Source organism: Lampetra fluviatilis, chromosome 39 (genome assembly GCF_964198595.1).
Source record: "Lampetra fluviatilis chromosome 39, kcLamFluv1.1, whole genome shotgun sequence".
In the NCBI taxonomy this organism is placed as follows: Eukaryota; Metazoa; Chordata; class Hyperoartia; order Petromyzontiformes; family Petromyzontidae; genus Lampetra; species Lampetra fluviatilis.
In genome coordinates this window covers 6138574-6160160 of record NC_136313.1, presented here as the reverse complement: position 1 = coordinate 6160160, position 21587 = coordinate 6138574, and the positions used below count along the sequence as shown (strand labels likewise).

At 51.0% G+C, this 21587-nt stretch overlaps 1 protein-coding gene across 2 annotated transcripts; it reads right to left on the bottom strand.

Moving 5' to 3' along the window:
• Positions 1–6016: 6016 nt before the first annotated feature.
• TMEM232 (transmembrane protein 232) lies at positions 6017–20869 on the bottom strand. Of its 2 annotated transcripts, XM_078874777.1 has the most exons (11): positions 20818–20869; positions 18749–18914; positions 16977–17091; positions 16378–16483; positions 13983–14161; positions 13049–13136; positions 12072–12333; positions 10814–10925; positions 8991–9234; positions 7964–8202; positions 6017–7166 (listed from the first exon to the last, which is right to left on the bottom strand). In XM_078874777.1, exons 2-11 carry the CDS (start codon positions 18898–18900, stop codon positions 6855–6857), a joined length of 1809 nt encoding a protein of 602 aa, XP_078730903.1. In that variant the 5' UTR covers positions 18901–18914; positions 20818–20869; the 3' UTR covers positions 6017–6854. The 2 variants fall into 2 exon arrangements, with proteins under 2 accessions (XP_078730903.1, XP_078730904.1); XM_078874778.1 differs by lacking the exons at positions 8991–9234; positions 20818–20869 and having other exon boundaries at positions 18749–18988.
• Positions 20870–21587: the final 718 nt, after the last annotated feature.

Genomic DNA, 21587 nt, shown 5'->3' with positions numbered 1-21587 from the left:
CTACGCAGAACCTCCAAGTTGCTTGTCCTGTCACGTCACGGAATTCCCATCGTTCTCCTGCACTGCATGCCCCTGGATTCAAAGCGCAGATCGCTTCTTTTCCGTGAGCGTCGTCGATTGATTTTTGTTTCTCTCCGGGATTCTTCCCCGAACGTGACGCCAAGCACTCACTATTGAAATTGGCCAAGCATCCCGCTGGACCAGGGACCCTCGTGGCGAAACGTCGGACATCACGCTGATGTTGTCGACGTGTTTGTCGGGTCGTCCGGGTTGTCCTACTGGACATCTGTGAATAGAAGAGCTTCATAGCTCATCGGATTGCTCAAGGATAAATGAACAGTCTGATCCCGATAACGCTCCGCGTACTGAGCGGTTCTTATTTTCAGTCCCTAGCGAGGCTCCCAAAACGTGCAGCGAAACGTCGGCCGCCATGCCGAACGACCCACAAACCCACCGGAGCGATAGCCATCGGCGGCTGTCTCTTTATTGACAACTTTCGTGATCCATACCATCCATGCCCGTCCATTGCTCGCACAAGCTGCATTGGATTCTGGTTTGCCGAACGAATACATTGTGATAAGGTCGCACTCATTACACGCACAGAGTGCTTGCCAACAAATGAACCACAAATACCTTGCTGCTGATCTGGTCAGGGAGCATAAACCATCACGCGAACTCAGGGTCATCTTCACAGCAGCTGCCTTTGACTAGCCATCGAACAGGCGGTTACCGCATTGCGCGCTTTCAGATGCGCTTCAGCGGCCGTCTGGAACGCTCTGCCGATATTTGGAAGCCGCCGGAGCTATGCACTTTTAAATCATCTCGATTGACAAACTAATAATATCTCTAGAACTGCTTTTTGTGTTTAGTTTGTTGGCCGTCCCCCGCACCTCCGATTGCCACGGTTGGCTACGTACGCTGCGAAAGGAGTGCAACGTACAAACAAAGAGGGCATTGTCGCCAAACGACCAAGTTGCGGTGGGATACGGGACGGATCTAATCATCAACAAATGTTGATAATCAACAACAACAATCACAACAACAACAATACCAACAATGCAGCAACTCCATCCGTCGCTGCTCCGCTCATCGTTGAGTGAGCTCCATGGCCCCAGAGGCGAATGGCGTTGGGTTTTGTGTGAAAGCCCAGTTTTTTTTTATCATGGTCGCGTGCGTCTGTATAATGCTGTGCGAGATCAATAGTTGTCGCATTAGGGACTCCGACGGGGGTGGTGTTTGACCGGAGGGAGGCCGCTCAACATCAGCGGCATCAAGCGCGGCCGGATCGCCATCGCTACGTGCACCGACAGCATCAACATCATCAACGTCTTCATCAACATCATCAACATCATCATCAACATCATCAACATAATCATCATCAACATCACGGCGAAGCATCTCGCTGCCACAGACATCGCATCATCAACATCATCAACATCATCAACATCACGGCCCAGCAACTCGGTCGCACAGACATCGCACCAACATCATCATCAACATCATCAACATCATCAACATCATCATCAACATCATCAACATCATCAACATCATCAACATCACGGCCCAGCAACTCGGTCGCACAGACATCGCACCAACATCATCATCAACATCATTAACATCATCATCAACATCATCAACATCATCAACATCATCATCAACATCATCAACATCACGGCGCATATTCACCAGCGTCCACATCGACGTGCGGTGGTTGCTTCTTTTCCGCTGCTGCTCCTGCGTCGAGAATTCGCTCCACCGTTTTACCCATCTGCTCAGCTGACTCCGTCCCTTCAAGTCCGGGATGCAGAACTTCCATTTCTCTCTCCTCTGCCTCCTACGGCTGACCATTTCCATCCGTTCAGATGTCCCGATCAGCGCAGAAATCATCTCGTTCAACAAGCCCTCCACGATCTCCCAAAGTTTCCCAACTTAAATTCAACAACATATTCATCACCATCACCCACAATCTAATCATGTACTTGTGATAACCATGACAATAAAATAGAATGCATATTCATTCACCCAGGAAAGGTCACACCCAGTCCAAGGATCCTCCTTCTTGAACAAATCCAAGCATTATCCGGGCTCAAACCTGCTTAGCTTCGCTTCCCATATCTGATGACATTGGGCGATTTGGTCAGACACGATTTGTCTCGTAGGCGCGTGCGTGTCGTACAACAGCGGTCGTTCAACCCCCGGGCCAAGGACCGGTACCGGTCCGTGGCTTGTTAGGAGCCAGGCCGCACAGCAGCAGGTGAGAGAGGTGAGTCCGTGCGTGGCCTGCCCCCATTATTTTATTATTTACCACTTCCATCCGCGCCTCTTTCCCGCACTGCGCACTGTCTCAGTCACAGTTTTGGTAAGCCCACAAGCTTTAACCCCGAGCCAAAATGAGTAAAAAACAAACGTCGCTGGAGAGCTTCTTTGAAAATGGGGAAAGACCCAATGATGACGCCCCCCCCCTACCCCGGTCAGTGAAAAAATTGTCTTCCACGAAACCGGTCCCTGGTGCTAAAAATGTTGGGAACCGTTGCTGTACAACATTGCAATCGCTAGATTATAATGAAGGGGCAGCGCAGGACCGAGGAGCTGTGATGCCGTGGGGAGGCCTTCATCCAACATGCAGTGGCTAACTGGTGGCTTGCTCTTGCTGCTACTGCTGTTGCTGCGACTGATGATGATGATGATAATTGTAATCCCCGAACATTGCAGCGCAGCTGCGTGCAGCAGACGTGGCACCGTTTAACGTCACTTGCCGGCGGTTGGCAGGCTCGTACTCTACGTATGTTGAACTTCTCTCGCACCGTACGTAGGCAACCGTGCTAAATCGCAGGTGCATTGAAAAATTCTGATACTCCTACTGATGCTCCTGCTATTGTGAAGTGACTCATGCAGCCAGCTATGGATGCAGGGTATTGGTGGTACATGTTGTTTATGTCGTTTATTGTTTAATTTCGGTCATAGTTCCTATGATCACTGTAACATTGCTTTTATGGCTTTATTTTGGTGATTTCGAAACGTTTTTTGGTTTGGCCATGTTTGTTTGTTGTAGTACGGAGTTAGACTGATGGCTTTAATCTAAGTTGTCTTGTGGTTGTTGTTGTTTGACTTGCATCCCACTAGGATTTTTGCACACAGCGTTGGTGTACGGTGCTTTAAATGGGATATTTTTTTTGCTGTTTTTTCCTGGATTTTTTTGTTTGCGCATAGTCACTTTAAGATGTTTTCTTGTTAATGTTTTTGTTTTTTGTTTGTTGCGGTTGCACCCGATTCAAGAGCCAAATGGCTCACAAGGCTATACCAAATAAATGAAACTGAAAATGAAACTGAGCAGCAGCAGCAGGAGGAGGTAAACACGCCTCTGTCTGCAAATGTGGGTGTCCCAGGCTTCGCCAAATGTTTCCCCTTTCCCCTGCCCAGTGATGGTTAAGTCTAAAACACACGGATCGATGTGAACTGAAACACTCTCTTTGCCCCACCCCACCTCTCTCTCTCGCACCCTCCTAAAGCCCGCTTACAAATATATAATAAATAAACCCAAAAAAATGTCGCCCTAAAAGGTTGTTGCCTGAAGGTTTTAAAGAGGGGCGAGCGTGATTGACTGGTGTGATGTTGAGTGGGTTGGGGTGAGGGGGGGGGTTGTTTGAGGTGGGTGGTGGTGGTGGTGGGGGTGGTAGTTTCGGACTGGGGTCTGGGTTGTGTCAAGGTCACATTGCCGAGAGGTTGAGTGTGGCTTGAGACGAGACGTGGCGACTGCCCAGCGCGTTCCTCATTTGGCTATGGGTGCACACGCGCGCGCACACACACACAGAGACGCAACAAAGACAACGATCCGTCGTATAGTCCCTTTTTGGGATTGTTTTGGGGGGCAAGTGTCGTTAGCGAGCGCCTACGAAGGCCGGCAACGGCACACGAGGGGCTGGGTGGCCAGCGCCACGCCCGACTGCCTTCGTCTCGGCAGTGGCGACGTTTACACACCGCACCAGGTACTCATTTGAGGCTGAGTCGACCTAAGAGAGACCCAGGACCGGTTAAAATAATCGTCACTCCTGGTGGCCGTGAGCGGGAATCGAACCCAGGTCGACGGGTTCCCAGCGGAGCGTGCGAACCGCTTCACCACAAAAACAAAGGCCCCCCGTGTAGCCTTAACAGGCTGTTGGGGCAAGTGCTGTTAGCGATTAGCACCTATGAAGGCCGGCACAGCACGGTACACGAGGGGCTGGGTGGTCAACACCACGCCCGACCGCATTTGTCTCCCCAGTGGCGATGTTTACACACCGCACCGGGTACTCATTTGAGGCTGAGTCGACCTAGGGGAGGACCGGTTCAGAGAATCGTCACTGGTGTTGGCCGTGAGTGGGAATTGAACCCGGGTTGTCAGGTTCGTAGTGCAACGCGCTAACAGCTGCACTGCCTCTCCCCACTACATACATGCACACACACACACACACTGTGTGTCGATGTAATAGATGCTCGCCAACAGCAATTATCCATATGGTTTATAAGGCCAAATATTTTTTTGACCAGACGTCTGTGTTTGTGATGTGTGTCTATGTTTAGATTTGTGCATGTCTGTGTATGAGTATCTGTGTGTGCGGAGTGGCGGCATCGTGGCTAACACGCTGCACTACGGGGCCCGGGATCCACACCCGGCCACGCCTAACATCAGTGCCAATTAATTCATGAACTTTTCCTGGGTATCCTCTATGTCGACTCAGGCTGAAAGGAATGTACCCGGTGCACTGCTAAAACGTAATCATAGTGCATGTGTGGGGAGCGGCAGTGTTAGTGGTTCACCCGCTGCAGCGTTCACACAATTCTCTGCCAAATGTATTGGGTTAGATCGCGTAAAAACACAAACGTGTCGTTAAACCCGTCACCACTCCGACACGGCCATTTAGTGAGGTTTGGTACGTAAACAAAATCTACTTAGTTTAACACGTAGGTTTTCGCGACCAACATCATTCATAACAAAGGTTTTTCGGGTTAGATCGCTTAAACATGTAATGACATGATGACACCTGCTGGTTGGAAAAGGGAAGCACGGGTACGGGCACCACTAAAACATCATCCAGTCCCAAAGGGGCGGGGCTGGCCGAGATACTCCGGGAACCTGCGGGAAGGTTCCACTAGAGGGCGTGGCCGGAGGCGGAGCTTAGCCGCGCCTGCGGCAATATAAGCGGGGGTGTGTGGAGCCTTGGGTCCGGACTGCGTCACTGCTCGCCGTCATCTTTCTCCGTCGTCTGGCCACGTGGCAGATCTCCTGCCGAGTTCCACCGCCCTTACCGGCATGCCGTCAGCCAGCGGCGAGGCCGGGAGTGGACGGGTGGAACCACACCAGATGATCGACCGTGTGTGTAGCCTGTAGGGACGCTAACATCTAAGTGTTGTACTCGGAAAAGGAAGAAGATAACGTTGGCCTGTGTTGTGCCCGTGTGTGAAATAAAGAAGAGTACCCTCAACACGACGTGTCGCGGAAGTCGCTCATTACAAATATATAAATATGTCGTTAAAACCCGCCACCACCCGACACAGCCAACTAGTAAGGGTTTTCACGTAAACAGAACGTGCCAATTCGCTACTAGTACAGCACACCGGTGTGTTGGAGAGCCAAGCCACAACATTTACAATCTAAGTATGACGTTTCGGGTGGCGGCGGGTTTTAACGACACATTAATATATTTACGCGATCTAACCCCCAAAAAAAACTATGATGGATGATTTTGTTCGCGAAACCTGCTCCGTGTTAAACTCTCTGGCACGTGTCGTGACGAGGTTACTGCAAGATGAGTCCGGCGCTCGCCGAGCTGCGTTGGCTTCCGGTTGCCGAACGAATGCATTTTAAGGTCGCACTCGTTAGACACACACAGAGCGCTTGCCACAAATGAACCACAATTACCTTGCTGCTGATCTCGTAAAGGAGCATAAACCATCACGCGAACTACGGTTATCCTCGCAGCAGCGGCTTTTGGCTCACCATCGAACAAAGACGGTGATCACCGCATCATCGCGCGCTTTCAGATGAGCTTCTGCGGCCGTCTGGAACGCTCTGCCTTCCGATATTAGGAAGCCACTGTGAGCTGTGGCACTTTTTAATCATCATCGAGATTGACACTCATTTCTTTTGAACTGATGTTGGTGTTTAGTTTGTTGTCCTTCCCCACCCGCACCTCCGATTTAGCACGGTTGGCTACGTATGGTGCGAAAGAAGTTCAACATAGATACCCGCAGTCAAGAGGCAGGCTCCACGACTGCAACTCGACTCTCGTTCTATGGCGCCATCTGCTGCTTGCACAGAGCATGGAGTGTGGCCGAGTGGCTTCGGATGATCGGAGACCCGCAAGAGCTCTCGATGCTGGCGCCACTGAGCACCTGGGTGGGAGGGGGGTCCGTACGCAGAGGGCTTAGAGCGGTGGTCTTTATTAATTTTCAAAGGGGTCCGGGCCAACGTCGCCGATAAGCCATCATCAGTGCGTGGGACGCCACGCTTTGAAACCGTTGCTGGGTTTGACAGCAGCACGATGACGACGATGATGATGATGGTGGGGGGCGACTTCACTCCTTGTGGATTGTCGGGAGGGCCCACGTCAGGGGCCACACTAAAGGCCACCAGGGGCCACCCAGTGGCCCGTGGGGCCTTGCGATGAAGAACACTGACTTAGGAGTCTACACACCGGTGTGCTGAAGTAGTAACTAATGCGCACGTTTGGGTACCTGACGACCCTTAATTGGCCATGTTGGGTGGTGGCGGGTTTAGCGACACATCTTATATTTATGCGATATAACCAACAGCAACAAAACAGACAACTTTTTTTTTCCCGTTATAAACCTATGTATCGCCCCCGGCCAATCTCTCACTCGCAGCCGGCGAATTGGCCGTCCACAATCTGTCGCAAGTCAAGGTCGGCCCTCTCGAGGAGAGAGGGGCCGGATTGTCGACCTGTAGGGATAGAAATCCGAGGAAGCTTTCCCGCGGAGGGTTCAGGTGGCTGCCGCAGATTTCTTCGAGAGGCCCTGGTCGTCGGCGCTGTCTTGGCTTGGTCGTCGTGCTTAGGTGGTGGTGGTGGTGGGTGGTGGTGGTGGTGACTTTGTGTTCCGCACAGCAGATTGGCCAGGGTGGACCCTGTAGTGCCGGCCAATGGTCCCGCTGAGTAACTGAACTCCTCCTGCGAGCGGGCAGAACATTAGCAACGTGTCAAGTCTGCATTCACCACACGTGCTTGTGGCAAAACATGCGAATAAACATGCTGTGATAGTATATATGGCATTGTCTTTGAAACTGATTGGCCAACACCAGAGACAGCCTTCTTTAAGGCCTCGTCTCACCAATGTTAGACCAGAGGACGCAAAAAGGCGAGTACAAAGCCAATGCAAGAATCAGAGCATTTATAGTTCATGATGCCTTGCACAAATGTATCTGTTTGTTGTTTGAACATCTTCATCTCCTCTGTTATTGCCAGAAAAGGTAACAACCTACTCTTATTTTTCATAATTCTTGATCCTGGCAAAAAGATCTCATATATATTAGCAACGTGGTTAAAAGTTACAACTGCAGTGAGTGCCGTAGATTTGTACGAAGCGCTTAGCTTTGTTAGTATGTGATATTGCCTCCCCGCTGGAAGACTATTGCCACTTGCAGGACGGTGTTACGCTCACGTTGGTCTGCACAGGAACAGCTGCTATCAGGGGGTCCCCTAGGAAAGGAAAAAAAAACTGCTCCGAGTTTCTCGTTGCATCATGGGGCCGTTGGCAACCCAGGTTCGATTCCTGGTCAAGGGCTAACATCAGTGGCACGTGTATGATGATGATGATGATTTAAAATTGCATAGCTCCAGTGGCTTCCTAATATCGGAAGGCAGAGCGTTCCAGACGGCCGCAGACGTGCATCCGAACGGGCACGCGCGTTTCGGGTGACCCCCAGGATCGTAAAAACCCCGGCGGAATCCGTCAAGCGTCAAAGCACCTGGGCGAACCTCCAGGCGGCCTGCACCGCCGCATCTCTCTCGCGCTCCTCCGCGACGCTCGCGCCTCCGAGAGCGCTCCCCAGGAACGGGTCCCCAGGTCGCAGCGACGGGAGGCCGCGGGGCGAGGCGCCGTCCTCCCCGCCCGCCCGCTGGAGGCCACGGCAGAGGCGGTGGAGGGCGCGGGCCGACGAGCAGCGCACGGCGGCGCTGAGCGAGACGGGGGGGCCGGCTCCGTCGGCTGTGGTGGCAGCAGCAGCAGCATGCGATTGGAGAGAGTGTCCGCGGTAGCGGTTAGAGTGCCGGGCGATTTTTTGCACAGCGGGGTTCATTTGTCGCCGTTGAGCAACACCGTCGTCGTCAAAGTCATTGAAACTGAAAACGTCGTTAAAACCATCGCCACCGTTTGATGAACAATACCAATGCCCAGCGCCATCCGCCAACTGAGTGACAGTGACGTCACCACGGCGCCTGTGCCAGGCCAGGTGCACTTTGAGGCCACGTGAAGTGTCGAAGGCTCGCTGCCGGCAGGAGGTCTTGGGACAGACCCAGCAGTTGCCATGGGTCGACTGACTGAGATGAACGGTAGATGCACCACCAGTTGTAGTACCCCCTACTGTGCCAACTTGCTGTACTTTAGTCGCCCGGCGCTCCGCTCGTTGTTGTGAGCGTCGCTCCTCTGCCCCCCGTTGTTGCTGGAGGGCGACTGCCTCCAACTGCCCAGCATCGTCCTTCGTGAGCCTCCTCCACAGAAGCCGATCTTGACACCGCTGGTACCAGTCGTTGGCAAGTCCACTCAGCTCCACATCCTCTCGTACCGCATCAGCTCCATCTCTTCTCCAGCCCGCGTCATACCCGTTTAGCCCCCTCTATGCGACCCAACATCGACCGCTAAAATCACCACCAACGCCAACGCCAAATATCACAACCGCCACCGTCATCGTCGCGACACTACCACACAACACCGCCACCACCGTGGCCACTGCCATTGTCACCACATCACCTCACCGTCATCATCCTGATCGTTACCGTGGTTAAGTTGCGTCAGCTGCAAGAGTCCACCGCCCTTTGGCCCCGATCCGGGCCCACAAGGTACTAGGGCCTCGTCGGCTGAGCCCGCCTCGCCAACGAGGGCCATCTTTCGGAGTTCGGCTGTGCGGCCGTGGAGGGCCACGTCGCTGAGTACGGAGGGGAAGATGCAGGACATCTGCCACGGCCACTGCCAGAGGAACGCGGCGGTGGCCGTAGCGGCGGCTCCGATCTCACCAAGCCCCTGGACGCACGCTCGCAAGCAACGGATGGGGATTGTTACGCGAGATGCCACCACATCACCGCTCTGGGGATAGACGGGATTCAGTCACCGCCCCGCGGGGCTTCCGAGGAGGGCGAGGAGTTTCCATCTTGGCGCGCGTAGGCATCCCAGCTACTTTTAGTCCCTTATTTTCCTCCTTCCCCTATATGATGATGATAATAATATTTATAGCCGACGCTCCCGTGCTCGTAATCCTCACGTGTGTGTGGGACAGTGAGCTCAATCTCCTCCTCGTTGAACGGACCCCGGAGGATTGAGGCCCACGGCCTCAGTCCACGGAGTTTTTGTAACCCCCCCCCCTCCCCCTTGAAGTCTGTGTCTTGTACTGGGTTCTTCTTTTTTGCAAAAAACAACAACAACCATAACAAATATAAACAACAAAAGAGATGCAAACCACACCTCACCAGGACCCGCAGGTGTTGCGTGCTCGATGGCTGGTTGACCAATTGGCCATTTGGCTTCAAGGTCCCACTCTCGCGCGTCACATTATCTCAGCCATCTGGGCTCCCCTTCCTGCAGTCCTTCAAGGACTGCTCTTACTATACCACAAACATCCATAGTTAGGAGTGTCCCCTCTATCTATCTCTCAGTCCATCTGTGTCTCACTCTCTTTTTAGGAACCCTCGTCTCTTCATCTCTCAATGACCACCCCCCCCCCCCCTTGATTTGTATGTATGTATATGTGCGGATGTGGAAGAGGCTCGTGAAGGACGCTACGGGGCAGTTGGAGGCAGTCGCCCTCCAGCAACAACGGAGGGCGGAGGAGCGACGCTCACAACAACGAGCGGAGCGCCGGGTGGCTAAAGCACAGCAAGTTGGCACAGTAGGGGGCACAGGTGGTGCATCAGCCAGTCATCTCAGTCATCTCAGTCAGTCGACCCGTGGCACCTGCTGGGTCTGCCCCGTGACCTCCTGCCAGTGGGCGTTCGACACTTCACGTGGCATCAACGTGCACCTAGCCTGGTACAAGCGTCGTGGTGACATCACCGCCACTTAGTGGCGAATGGCGGTTGTCGTCGTTGTATGTTGAACTTCTTTCGCACCGTACGTAGCCAAACCGTGCTAAACAGGAGGTGCGGCTTTGCGTGATGCCCAAGCCTGCCCGTGACATTGCTGGCAGCCTTATTCTTTGGTTCTTTCGGTAAAGTCACGTAGATAGAAAAATAACAAAAATAAAGTGAAATGAAAATAATACTGTAGCCTGGTTCTTAATTGGAGTGCGTGTACTGGCAGTCTGTAATGTAGACTGTAGCCTGGTTATTAAGTTTGGTAAGTGTACTAGCTTAATAACCATTGCTACAGTCGACATTATAGACTGCCAGTACACTCACCAAACTTAATAACCAGGCTACAGTCTACATTATAGACTGCCAGTACACTCCGATTAAGAACCAGGCTAAAGTATTATTTTTACTTAGTATTATTTTTATTCACTTTATTTTTATCGTTATTTTTCTATCTACGTGAATTTACCGCAAGCACCAAAGAATGTGAATTCATTGCAGTCACGAAAGTTACGCGGTTTCTGGGAACACCTCACCTCGGGGTACGGCGGCACACCGGCGAAGCTTCGCTGCAGCTCCCGGAGGATGAAGGTCTCCCCGTTGGCTGCCGCATCGCCAAGAACGAGGAGTCCCACCGCTCCCTGAGGCCTGCGACGCGCGCGTGCCCCCCGATTAGAAACTTATCGCAAGGAGGGAAGCTGCCGTTCGCGGTGAGGAGTATGGGGCCGTCCATAAATGACGTCACGCGATTTTGGACGATTTTGGACCCCCCCTCCCCTCGTCACACGGCGTCACAAAAAATTTGACCCCCCCCCAAATATGACGTCACAAAGCTCTGCCCCCCCCCAAAACCATATTTCTATTTTGAAACTAAAACATGCGTCAAATCGCTTTAAACTATTGTCATTGTAGTGCGTATTTAATGTGGCGCTGCACGCTGATGTTGTAGGAGTGTTGTTATAACAATTAGTGTTGGTATAACAATTCTATATTTATTGAAAGTTGCGCATTTTGATGTGATGTCACATTTCTCAAACCCCCCCCCCCCTCGTCACACATTGTCACAAATGTCTGACCCCCCCCCCCCAGGTGCGTGACATCATTTATGGACGGCCCCATTGCAGCTACACGGAAGCAGCATGAGAACGTTGAGTTATACCGCAGGAATCTGATGAGCTATGAAGCTCTTTTTCACAGATGCCCAGGAGAATCTGGCAAAGTGAAAGCGGCCAATGACTTGATGAGTCCGAATAAGATAATAAGTGGGAGAAACGCCTCGGGTCACTACATGTGGCTGCCTTGTTTACTTTTAGTTTCGGGCGAGTCAGCATTAATGTGGGTAGGTGAAATCATTTTCACGTGCAGTTTTCTCCACGTATCAAGCCGAGGATTTCAAAAGTGTCCCTGTGACCTCATCCTCTTTATCTCATCTTAACGTCATTTATACAGCCGCTTGACCAAGGCCCTTTACGGAGAATTAAGAACGGTACAACAGCAACAACGTGAGTATGAATGTAATGGTGGAGATGAGGTGAGTGATATAGATGAGAGGAAGCAATGGGAGGGGGGGGGGCGAATCTGTGATGCGTGAATTCGGTGCAAGCGAAATTGATGACCGTAAATGACGCTGAATGTATCCAATTAATGGGAAATGAGCCATTAATTAATTAATTCTCTGACGCAGGGTGGTGCGCCGCTCGCTGCAGAGTTTGCGAATCGCAATGCCCCCTCCGTCTCGTGACGACACGAGACCGATAGGCACACATGGAATTAAAGTGCGACATGACAACGCACCACTCATCTTCGCGGATAAACCGGGCACTGTTGAGTGCGTGTCCAAGTAGCAGCTGCTGCTGGTGCTGCTGCTGCTGGTGGTGGTCGCTGTGACGATTCCGATCCCGCACGCAAAGCCACAGCATCAGAGACCGTCGGAGGAATTGACTGGACGCGCTCTCGGGGAGAAAGTTCGACTCCGCGACGCTGGCGGCGACGATGATGTTGACCGAGAGGCGAGCGCACGGGACGAGCGAGTAAGCGTCTTCCAGCTCAACGAGTCCTGTCGATGGGGGAAGTTTACAGAACCGAGCGGTGGGACCGCGGTTAGCGCGCTGAACTACGACGCCAGCCGACGCGCGTTCGATCGCAGCCCTACGCGAGCGTCGGCACAGGGCAGTGCTGTGTGGGCGTGGCGTGGCAGCGCTTGCACCGTTATCCGACACGTGCACTGGACAATAAAAAAGAGACTTAAAGGATCATAACGCACGCAACGTGTCTGCATCCCCGTCTGCTGTAAGGTGCGCGTTAGAAGACCACCTCCCCGTGAGTCGATTCACGAGAATGTGCCACGGTGCGCCCGTCTCGCGCTGTCGCACAAATCCGACATCGCGCATGTGCTCCTCTTTGTCAATCCACCGCTGGATAAGGGTCACGCCTTGCCACGCGAGGTCGTGGGGATTGTTTGACCATACTTCACCACGCTGGTCAGAGTGGGTTGGTGAAGGCGGGGAAGTACGCACATGGGGGCATAGAGTGCAACAATGGATGTTGATGTGCTACTCTCTGTTGCCCACAGTGTAGTCCTGCAACCTATAACACCTGGCACGCAAGGCGATAACTTATTAAAGCTCAATCATGAAGAGTTTTTGAGAGTCTGATGAGATCGGGGGCAGCCTGGATGATGCGGTCATAGCCCGAATAATAATAATAATGATACTTCGCCAACATTTAAATAAAAAGATCGAGTTCAATAATATGTATAAATAAACACTTACCGTACATGTATTCCTCAAAGGCGTTGTTTTCGGGGATGGCTCCTGTGAGCTTCAGGCAGTAGAGTCTCAAACAAACACATTCACACAGCTGCAGGCAAAGCGACAATGAAGATTCATCACGACGCTGGTTCAGACTGTCGAAATAAATACTTTTTTTAAAAAGTCCATTTATCTCCACTGATGACTCCGAGGCAGTTGAGCAAAATCCCAGGTTTGGTATTTTCGCCAAAGTCAGTGGAAAACCACATTGATATGGCTGGGCTTTTGTTTATTACAATTGCAGTGATATTGTTTGGGTCTTTTGGTAAAGTCACGTAGATAGGTTCAAAGAAAATAACACAAAAATGTTAGTTTGTTTTGTTATTTTTTTTTCTTTGAACATATCTACGTGACTTTACCGAAAGAACCAAAGAATATAAATTCCTGCAGTCACGAAAGCTTCAAGTCAATTGTCGTGATGTATATTGAGTCACTATGGCGTCTAGCGCCCGCTATTGGAAGAAGAGTGGTACTGTGCATGTTAGCGTCTGGCACCAGAGTGTTTATGGAATACAGCGGGCCCTCGGGGGCATGGTTCTGGTGACGGCCAGAGAGAGACGGCACTTCAGGACATACTCTTAGGTTTCTTCGGTAAAGTCACGTAGGTAAAAAATAAATAATTAAAGATAAATAATACAAATAATAGAAGAAATAATACAAATAAAATAATAAATCACGACGTTTCGGAGGAAACACAAGCTTCCGTTTTCAGGTGGAACCGTCACAACACGATTGCTGTATCCCAAGAGACCCGACCTTGTATATATTAGAACTGCCTTTGTGTGTGTGTATTTTAGTTTGTTGTCCATCCTCCCTGCGATCAGCACGGTTGGCTATGCATGGCGGCAAAGAAGTTGAACGCACACAACGATTCGCACGCACTGCACAACGTCACCCGTAGGAGCGTGAGGTGACTCAGGGCCGTGTTGGCAGCGAACACGGGAAGACCTTGCAATCTCGCCCCGTCGACGAGCAGGTGGGCGACGGCCCACTTAGCCAGGGCTAGCAAGGGAGACGCAACGGCCGGCTCCAGTTCGGTCTGCTCAGCGGAAGTGCACAGCATTTGCAAAGCTTCTGTAAACACAGCACATGGTAGACGGGGGTGTCTTTTTTTACGAACACTTGAAATTACAACATGAGGCCTCCTTTGCCAGTACCAAAATATAATAATAGGGTTTTTTCCTCTTTTTTCTGGCGACAAAACTGAAACCTTTTGCAAGGAATCATGTTTACATTAACCACAATACTTGCAGTCAGAATGCAAACAAAAAACAACACTCCTACCGTATGCGACCAGGCTCTAAGAAAGCTGTCTCTGGTGTGGACCAATCAGTTTCAATGACAATGCATACATTTTCAGAGTGTTGTTTTTTGTTTGCATTCTGACTGCAAGTATTGTGGTTAATGTACATGTCATGCCGCCGCCACGAAGCCGTTCAGCAGGCGCCCCATCTAAGACCTCGCCACCACCAAGCGACGGAGCCGACCCCGCGTCCCCCTCACCTCACCTCACACGAACACACCCGCACGCATCCCCCCCCCCCCCCCATAGAGCTCCGTGGGGAGGTCACCTGGCCGACCGGTTTTTATCCGAGAAGCCCTTATCGGGATTAAACTTTCACGGTTTCCGGCGACCAGGGAATTGGACGACCTCCCCCGACGCTACTTTGCACCGCGGCGCTGCGACCGGCCTTAAGATTGCAAGGTCGCAGCGAGGGGCCACTCGGCCACCGCGGGGGAAACGCATCTCACACACCCCACACACGCAAGTATCGACGGGGCAGGCAGAGGGAATAAGCATTGTGATGGAGGAGCATCATTAGAAAACACGCAGGCACCATTGTTAGGGGAGTTAAAGGAATAATTCTGTTAGTATGAGTAATCGGGAGAGCGGGGTCACGCGGGGAGCCGTGCACAAATTCCCACGGCGCACCTTTGTGACGGACGCCGCCGCATAAACTGCGATAATGGGGGGGGGGGGCCTGCGTGAGAAAGGGATTGATTGGAATTTGCGCCGCGCAGGTTGAGCATTAATTAGCATATCAAAAGCGGATTGATTGGAATTTGCGCCGCGCAGGTTGAGCATTGAGTAGCATATCAAAAGCGCCCGGAACGGCGGTGCGCATGCGAGAGGGTCGCGAGCCTATTGTCCAGAGTCGCATTCCCTTTGAGGTAGGGAGGGTAAATGGGGAGCGCAAAGGGGAAATCGCTCTCTTGCTCCGAGAAGCCAACGTCCAGGACTGCCCCAGCTCTGCCCTCCGGACGTCCGTGCGACGTGTCGAGGCAAGCAGCGAGGAAAACCCACGGAACGTCGAGTGCCTCAAACCGTGAGTAAGGAGGTAAAAGTGTTTCGTGAACGATAAATAGGGAATAGGTTCCGGGTTAGTAGAGTAGGCAGCCTCGTCGATTCATACTGACTCAACAACCAGTCCCACGTAGCAGACAATAAATCATTAATAGCTGATCGTGGCCTCGTGTGATCTCGTGTTATAAGTGTGAACGCGTGTGGTACTGTGTATGTGTAAGCTCGCGGCGTGCGTAATCAGCGTACCCCAGGTGCGCGATCATAACGGGAGCGGCGAGCGCGGCGCAGAGCGGCGCAAGAGTGGGTATCGCGTGTGGAGCTGTATGCGTGTGTGCGCGCACGTTCACGACGTGTATAATACAGGTGCGCGATCCTAGCGTGAGTGGTCAGGGTTGAGTGAGTGCCGCGCAAAGCTGTGTGTGGGTGTGCGCGTACGTAATTAAACATGCCTACTACGCGGACCCGCGGGGGAGGGGAATCCTGGAGCGACGGCTCTCACCCCATGGGTGAAGAACGCAGCAGCGGTTCGCCTAGCAGCGAGGGGGCGAGTAATGAGGTTAACCCGGCCGTTAGGGGTACCGAGGGAGGGATCGCGGGGGCTAGCGACCCTCACATACACATGATTCCTTGCAAAAGGTTTCAGTTTTGTCGCCAGAAAAAAGGGGAAAACCCCTATTATTATACTTGAAATTCCAACTGCGTATTATAAGCTATAAAATCATCATCATAATCAGCCATGATTACTCCGCTAATTCTGCAGCGCGTCGCTACTCGCGTAGGTGTCCACGGTCGTGCCGCGTCTTCGGCTTTACGCCGTACGGCACGCGCTGGATTTTTGTTGTCGTTGGGCGCAATCTGTTCCTGAAGTAGCTGACGGGAGAGGGCGCGCGAGGAGCGCATCGCGTCGGACGCCGCCCCGAGGAAAGACACGCGGGGGACGAACGTGCGAATCACTCCGGCGGGAACTCCGCCGTTGCGGGTTTACCGATTCCTGTGTGTCCGCTGCATTGAGAAAGGACGGAAAGCTCCAGCCAGGCGCTTGGCAAATTCACGTGGGGGCCGCGTCCTCTCGTAAAGATCCCCGCTCGCCGCTGAAATTAAGGAAGCGTATCGATCGTCACAAAGTGCGAGCGACATCTGCGGAAAAAGAGTTTCATAGCTCAACCGGATTCCTCCCTTGTGAATTAATATTTCTGATTCTGACAAGGTTAGACACCAGGATCTCGGCAGCGCAAGCTCCGGGCCTGGGTCTCTTGAGCCACTCTGCCGCCTCTCAACCCGATATTTTAAGTCTCAGAGCTGGAATTCAGCCCAATGAAGAGTCACTTTGTTTCGTGCGGCGTTTTGCTCTATACATTAAACTGACTGTGTGTGGTGTACACATGTACATGTGGGTCGATTCAGCCTTGAATAAGTACCTGTTGTGGTGTTTAAACATCACCACTGGAGAGAGAAAGGCGTCCGGGCATTGTACTGTACTGATCACCCGTCCCCTCGTGTGCCGAACAGCACTTGCCCCAACAGTCTGTTAAAGGCTGCACGGGGGATATTTGTCTTTGTGTGTTTGTCTCGCATCAAACTCACTCGACAGCGGGCCAGCATAGCTTGTGCTGTGTTGTTCAGCCTCTCCCTGTCCTGCGCCGAATGCTGATGTGAGTTGAAGCGATGAACAAACTCCTCCGTCACAAGCAGTGGATCGCTACTCACACACGTGTGTGGTGTGTGTGTGTTACAACACAAGAAGATCACAGGCAAACCGATGAAATAAATAGTAATTACTGTATATCATTAGACCAGGGGTGGGAACGTCCGGCCCGCGGGCCGTGTAAGGCCCGCGAAATAATTTGGTCTGGCCCTGCCAAGGCAACTGCAGGCAGGACTCGAAATTCAATAAATCTAGGAGCAAACCTGGAAAAGCAGTTGCGAGTAGCAACATCATCAATACCAGCTAACATCACACGCCTCACCAAAGAGAGAGAAGCAGTTCCAGCCGTCACATTAGGGGTGAGTTAATTAAATTTTGACCAAATATAACAGGATAATTATTAAGTTGATAATTTTGTATGGCCCGTGAATGATGTTATAAATATCCGAATGGCCCTTGGCAGAAAAAAGGTTCCCCACCCCTGCATTAGACGATTAAAATATATGTCAGTAATCTTCATGTGAAGAAGGGCCATTGCTTGAAACGTCACATATTTGTAAGAATACATCGGCTGATTTACGGTTTAAAAATTATATGTCAAAACTTGGAGGTGGTTGGGTGACTCAGAGGTCAAAGCACTGAGCTGGCACGACCGAGAGCCTGGGTTTGAATCCATGCAGCTGCCTGTAATGAAACTGTGCTCGCAAGTCTGGTGAGTTGATGCCATCAGCCAGGTCGGCAATGACCGCAAACAACAAAAACCGCCCCCGTCACTTTCAATTTCGCTCTGCGCTGACTCAATTCCAGCTCCGAGAACGATGACCCTTGGGCTACACCCATTTCAAACCTTTAAAAACAGTCTGCCTCAGCAGCAGACCATGCTTTCCCACCTGATGACGGACGCTTGTGTTGCGCCCGAAACGTCGTGATTTATTTTATGTTATACCTACGTGACTTTACCTTAAGAACCAAAGAGTTTGGATTCCTGCAGTCACGAAAGCTTCAAATCAAGATGAATATCAGCGTCACTGTCACACGACGGACGTTGCTCTCGTGTGGCACAGCGGGTTAAAAAAAAAGTGGTGTGCCCTCTTCAGTGTGTGGACCAGGCTAGTAACTGAACGGTATCTCAGAAGCAGTTGTCCGATTTTCCCTTTCTTTCGGGCCGTGTCTCTAATTCGAAGGGTTTGCACCACTCTGCGAGACATCCAAATGGATCATTTGTCTCGCGACATGACGCTGATAACATTTGGGAGAACACGTGTGTGAGTTTTGTTTGTTTTTAAACGCCGTCATGAACTTGCATTTCAGCCTGCGTGGTCATGTCCACAATCGGATGATGAATGGCCTGCAATCCCCAAACTCTCTCTTTGCCCTCTGTACCAGCGTGGACGGCACCCTAATGTTCACCTTCTGAAGCGCTCGCTCGTCACCGTGGCGTGCGCGATGAACACCACCACCACCAAGTGACTTTTCTTTCGTGTTGTGCGCGGTGCATTTAGCGCCACGACGCGTGGAATTATAGCGTGTATTTGTTCGCTGGTGACTGTGTATTTCATATCGGAATCGCCTCCAGTGCTGTTGCTGCTGGCGGCAATAAAAGTTGTTTAAAAGTCAAAGTCTCTTTGCCTTCTCCAAACGTGCACCGTTGTGCAATCTTGTGTCCGCTCAATATATGTTGTTGTTGTTGTTGATATGTGTGTGAACTCACGGATGAGTGCTGCGATGAGTCAGACTTCGCTCGGCCCTGTTCTCCGCCTCCTTGCGCGCTCGCTGTATGAGGAGCTGCCTTTGAGCCTCGCACACGATCCCAAACCGCGGTGCCTTGGATGCGATCGCCCTCGGTTTGCCACGCCCGGCCATATTAGCCAGTGGCTCTGAGAGTTGGTGAACAACAGGTCGGTCGGTCTGTAATTGGGTTACTTGACCGTCACACGTTCCTGATGGAAGAATACCTGCGGTTATATAAAAGCAAAATCAATGTAAGAGCACGCGTTGGAGGTGGTAAACAAGTATAACCTGTAAAAACTAAGTTTTTCATTATAAATCCTTTATATGCGTGGCGGCTAGAGTCCTCTCGTCCTCTGGCTTGAGATGGCTGCCACCTATGGGTCAGATGATTGTCTAGCAGCATTAAACAATTGGTAATTAAATATTAAAAAAAATTCCCTAAACAGTGTAAGATTTTGGAATTTTTTTCACGAAAATGCATTGTCACGCACAACGAGTCTGTGTGCAAAATGTCAGCTCGATTGGATCACGGGAAGTGGGTTAAAAAACGACCGAAATATTTGCACGGTCCTAAGCAAGCAAGCGAACTTAATATAAAGGATTTCAAAAAGAAAGATGAGCGCACGAGCAATTGCAGTAAATTGTTAAAAGTGCAATGCGCTGTGAGCTTATTCCCAAAAACAGCGTGCCTTATTGAATTCGTTAAACAAATACAATGCCAGACCCTCCTAAAAAGGCCGTGAGAATCCGTGGAGCTTCCTGGATAGAGAAATATTATTACTTTATATTGTTATTATATTATTCCTTTATATTGTTATTATATTATTACTTTACATTGTTATAACTTATGTTAATTTAGACGTGTTATGATCGCATCTCCAATACAGACAACAACTAAATCACGCAGAATGTACGAAATCCTGTGGCACGTGTCGTGACGGGTACTGCAAGATCCGACCATGTCCGTCCCGTGCTCGCCGAGCTGCATTGGCTTCTAGTTGCCGAACGAATGCATGAAAAGGTCGCACTCGTTACACATACACACAAAGTGCTCGCCACAAATGAACCACAAACACCTTGCTGCTGATCTCGTCAAGGAGCATAAACCATCACACGAACTGCGGTCATCCTCGCTTTTGGCTGGCAATCGAACAAAGGCGGTCACCGCATCGCGCGCTTTCAGATGCGCTTCTGCGGCCGTCTGGAACGCTCTTCCGTCCGATATTAGGAAGCCGCTGGAGCTATGCACTTTTAAATCATCTAGTTTGAAAACTCATTTCCGTGGAAGTGCCTTTTGTGTTTAGTTTGTTGTCCTTCCACCGCACCTCCGCTTAGCTCGTTTGGCTACGTACGGTGCGAAACAGGTCCAACACACATACATTTCTCTGGAGTTAAGCAGCAGTTGAGGCTGGATCGAGCTTGGGACGGCTCATGCACACCAGATTTGCTCTCGGCTCCGCATGTCTGCATGGTGGGCAGCAGAGGGTAGTGTCAATGTGTTGGTGTAGCCCTTCTTGTACACTCCCATGTCCAATGCAGCTCACTGTCACCATCCCGTACTGTCCAGGGCAGTGAAGTATGGTCAAAAAACCCCCGCGAGGTCCTCATCCAGCAGCGGATTGATAAAGGACTGGACATGTATTGACGTCTCTTACAGAAAACATCACGGTAAAGGTAGACGCATAGGAAGCGTTATCAAGCCGTAATGGCCTTAACCGCCGGTGGAAATTCCACGTTCTTATGTCAAGGAGCAATCTCTCCTTGGAAGGAGATCCGCCGTTGGTTTCTCACATGAAGCGATGCCACTCTCATCCCTATCCCTGAGCCAGTCGCAAAGTACAAGTGTGCTTTCGACTTCTCACAAAGTTGTATACCACCTTATCGCCCCCTAGAGAGATGATGATGATGATGGTGGTGCTGCTGCTGCTGCTGAGTTGATCCCCGATATTTACACTGACAACCCTTCAGCTCGTGTTTCGAAAACCCCAATCACTGCGCCACCCAGCCTCATCTCAAACGTTCTGCCAGATAGTCGCGTGCTCAGCTTACCTTTAAAGTATCGCCGACTTTGTTGTTTAACTGTAGACAGCTGTAAGTCGGAACCCAGGATAATGATGGATTACACATTCCTGCATGTTTAATATGTTACGCAGAACGAGCTATAAGATCGGCTCTGTCTGTCCACTTAGTGGTAGAGTCTATAGACAGGGGCTTGAGAAAGAGGCTGGCGTCCTTTGTCGCTATGGTAACATTCAGCTTAAGGCTCTCAGCCATGCAGAGAGTCTATTGACACAACACTGGCTTGTGGTTGCCACGATATGGCGATTTTACCGCGATATATCGTGCGATAAAATATCCACGATAATCGCATCACCCCCTTTGAAAGACATCAACCGTACCGTGATTATCGTTAACATTTTTTTTTTGATGTAAATGTTGGTGTCTTAACCTTCGCATTTATGAGGTGTAGCGGTGGCGCAGTGGTGAGCGCACTACACTATGAAGCAGGGACGTGCGGTCAGGGGAGGCAGGGGAGGCAGAGCCTCACCTGCCATACTCCAATGAAAATAGCTGTTACGATAAGTAAAAAACAAAGAATCATCTAATCAATTAAATCTTAAGATTTTTCCACTGATCTGTGTTATAAATGTCATTTCTGTACGATTTCAATCATTGTTATAGTCAAAATCACCAAATTTGCGGAGCTCCACTGCAAATACAGGGAGAGACGAGAGGTGAGGCAGCGACGAGCTCAGCCTCCCCTCTGATTGCGCAACCCCTCAGTAACTGGATGGAGCACAGGCAATAAGCACGTGCCT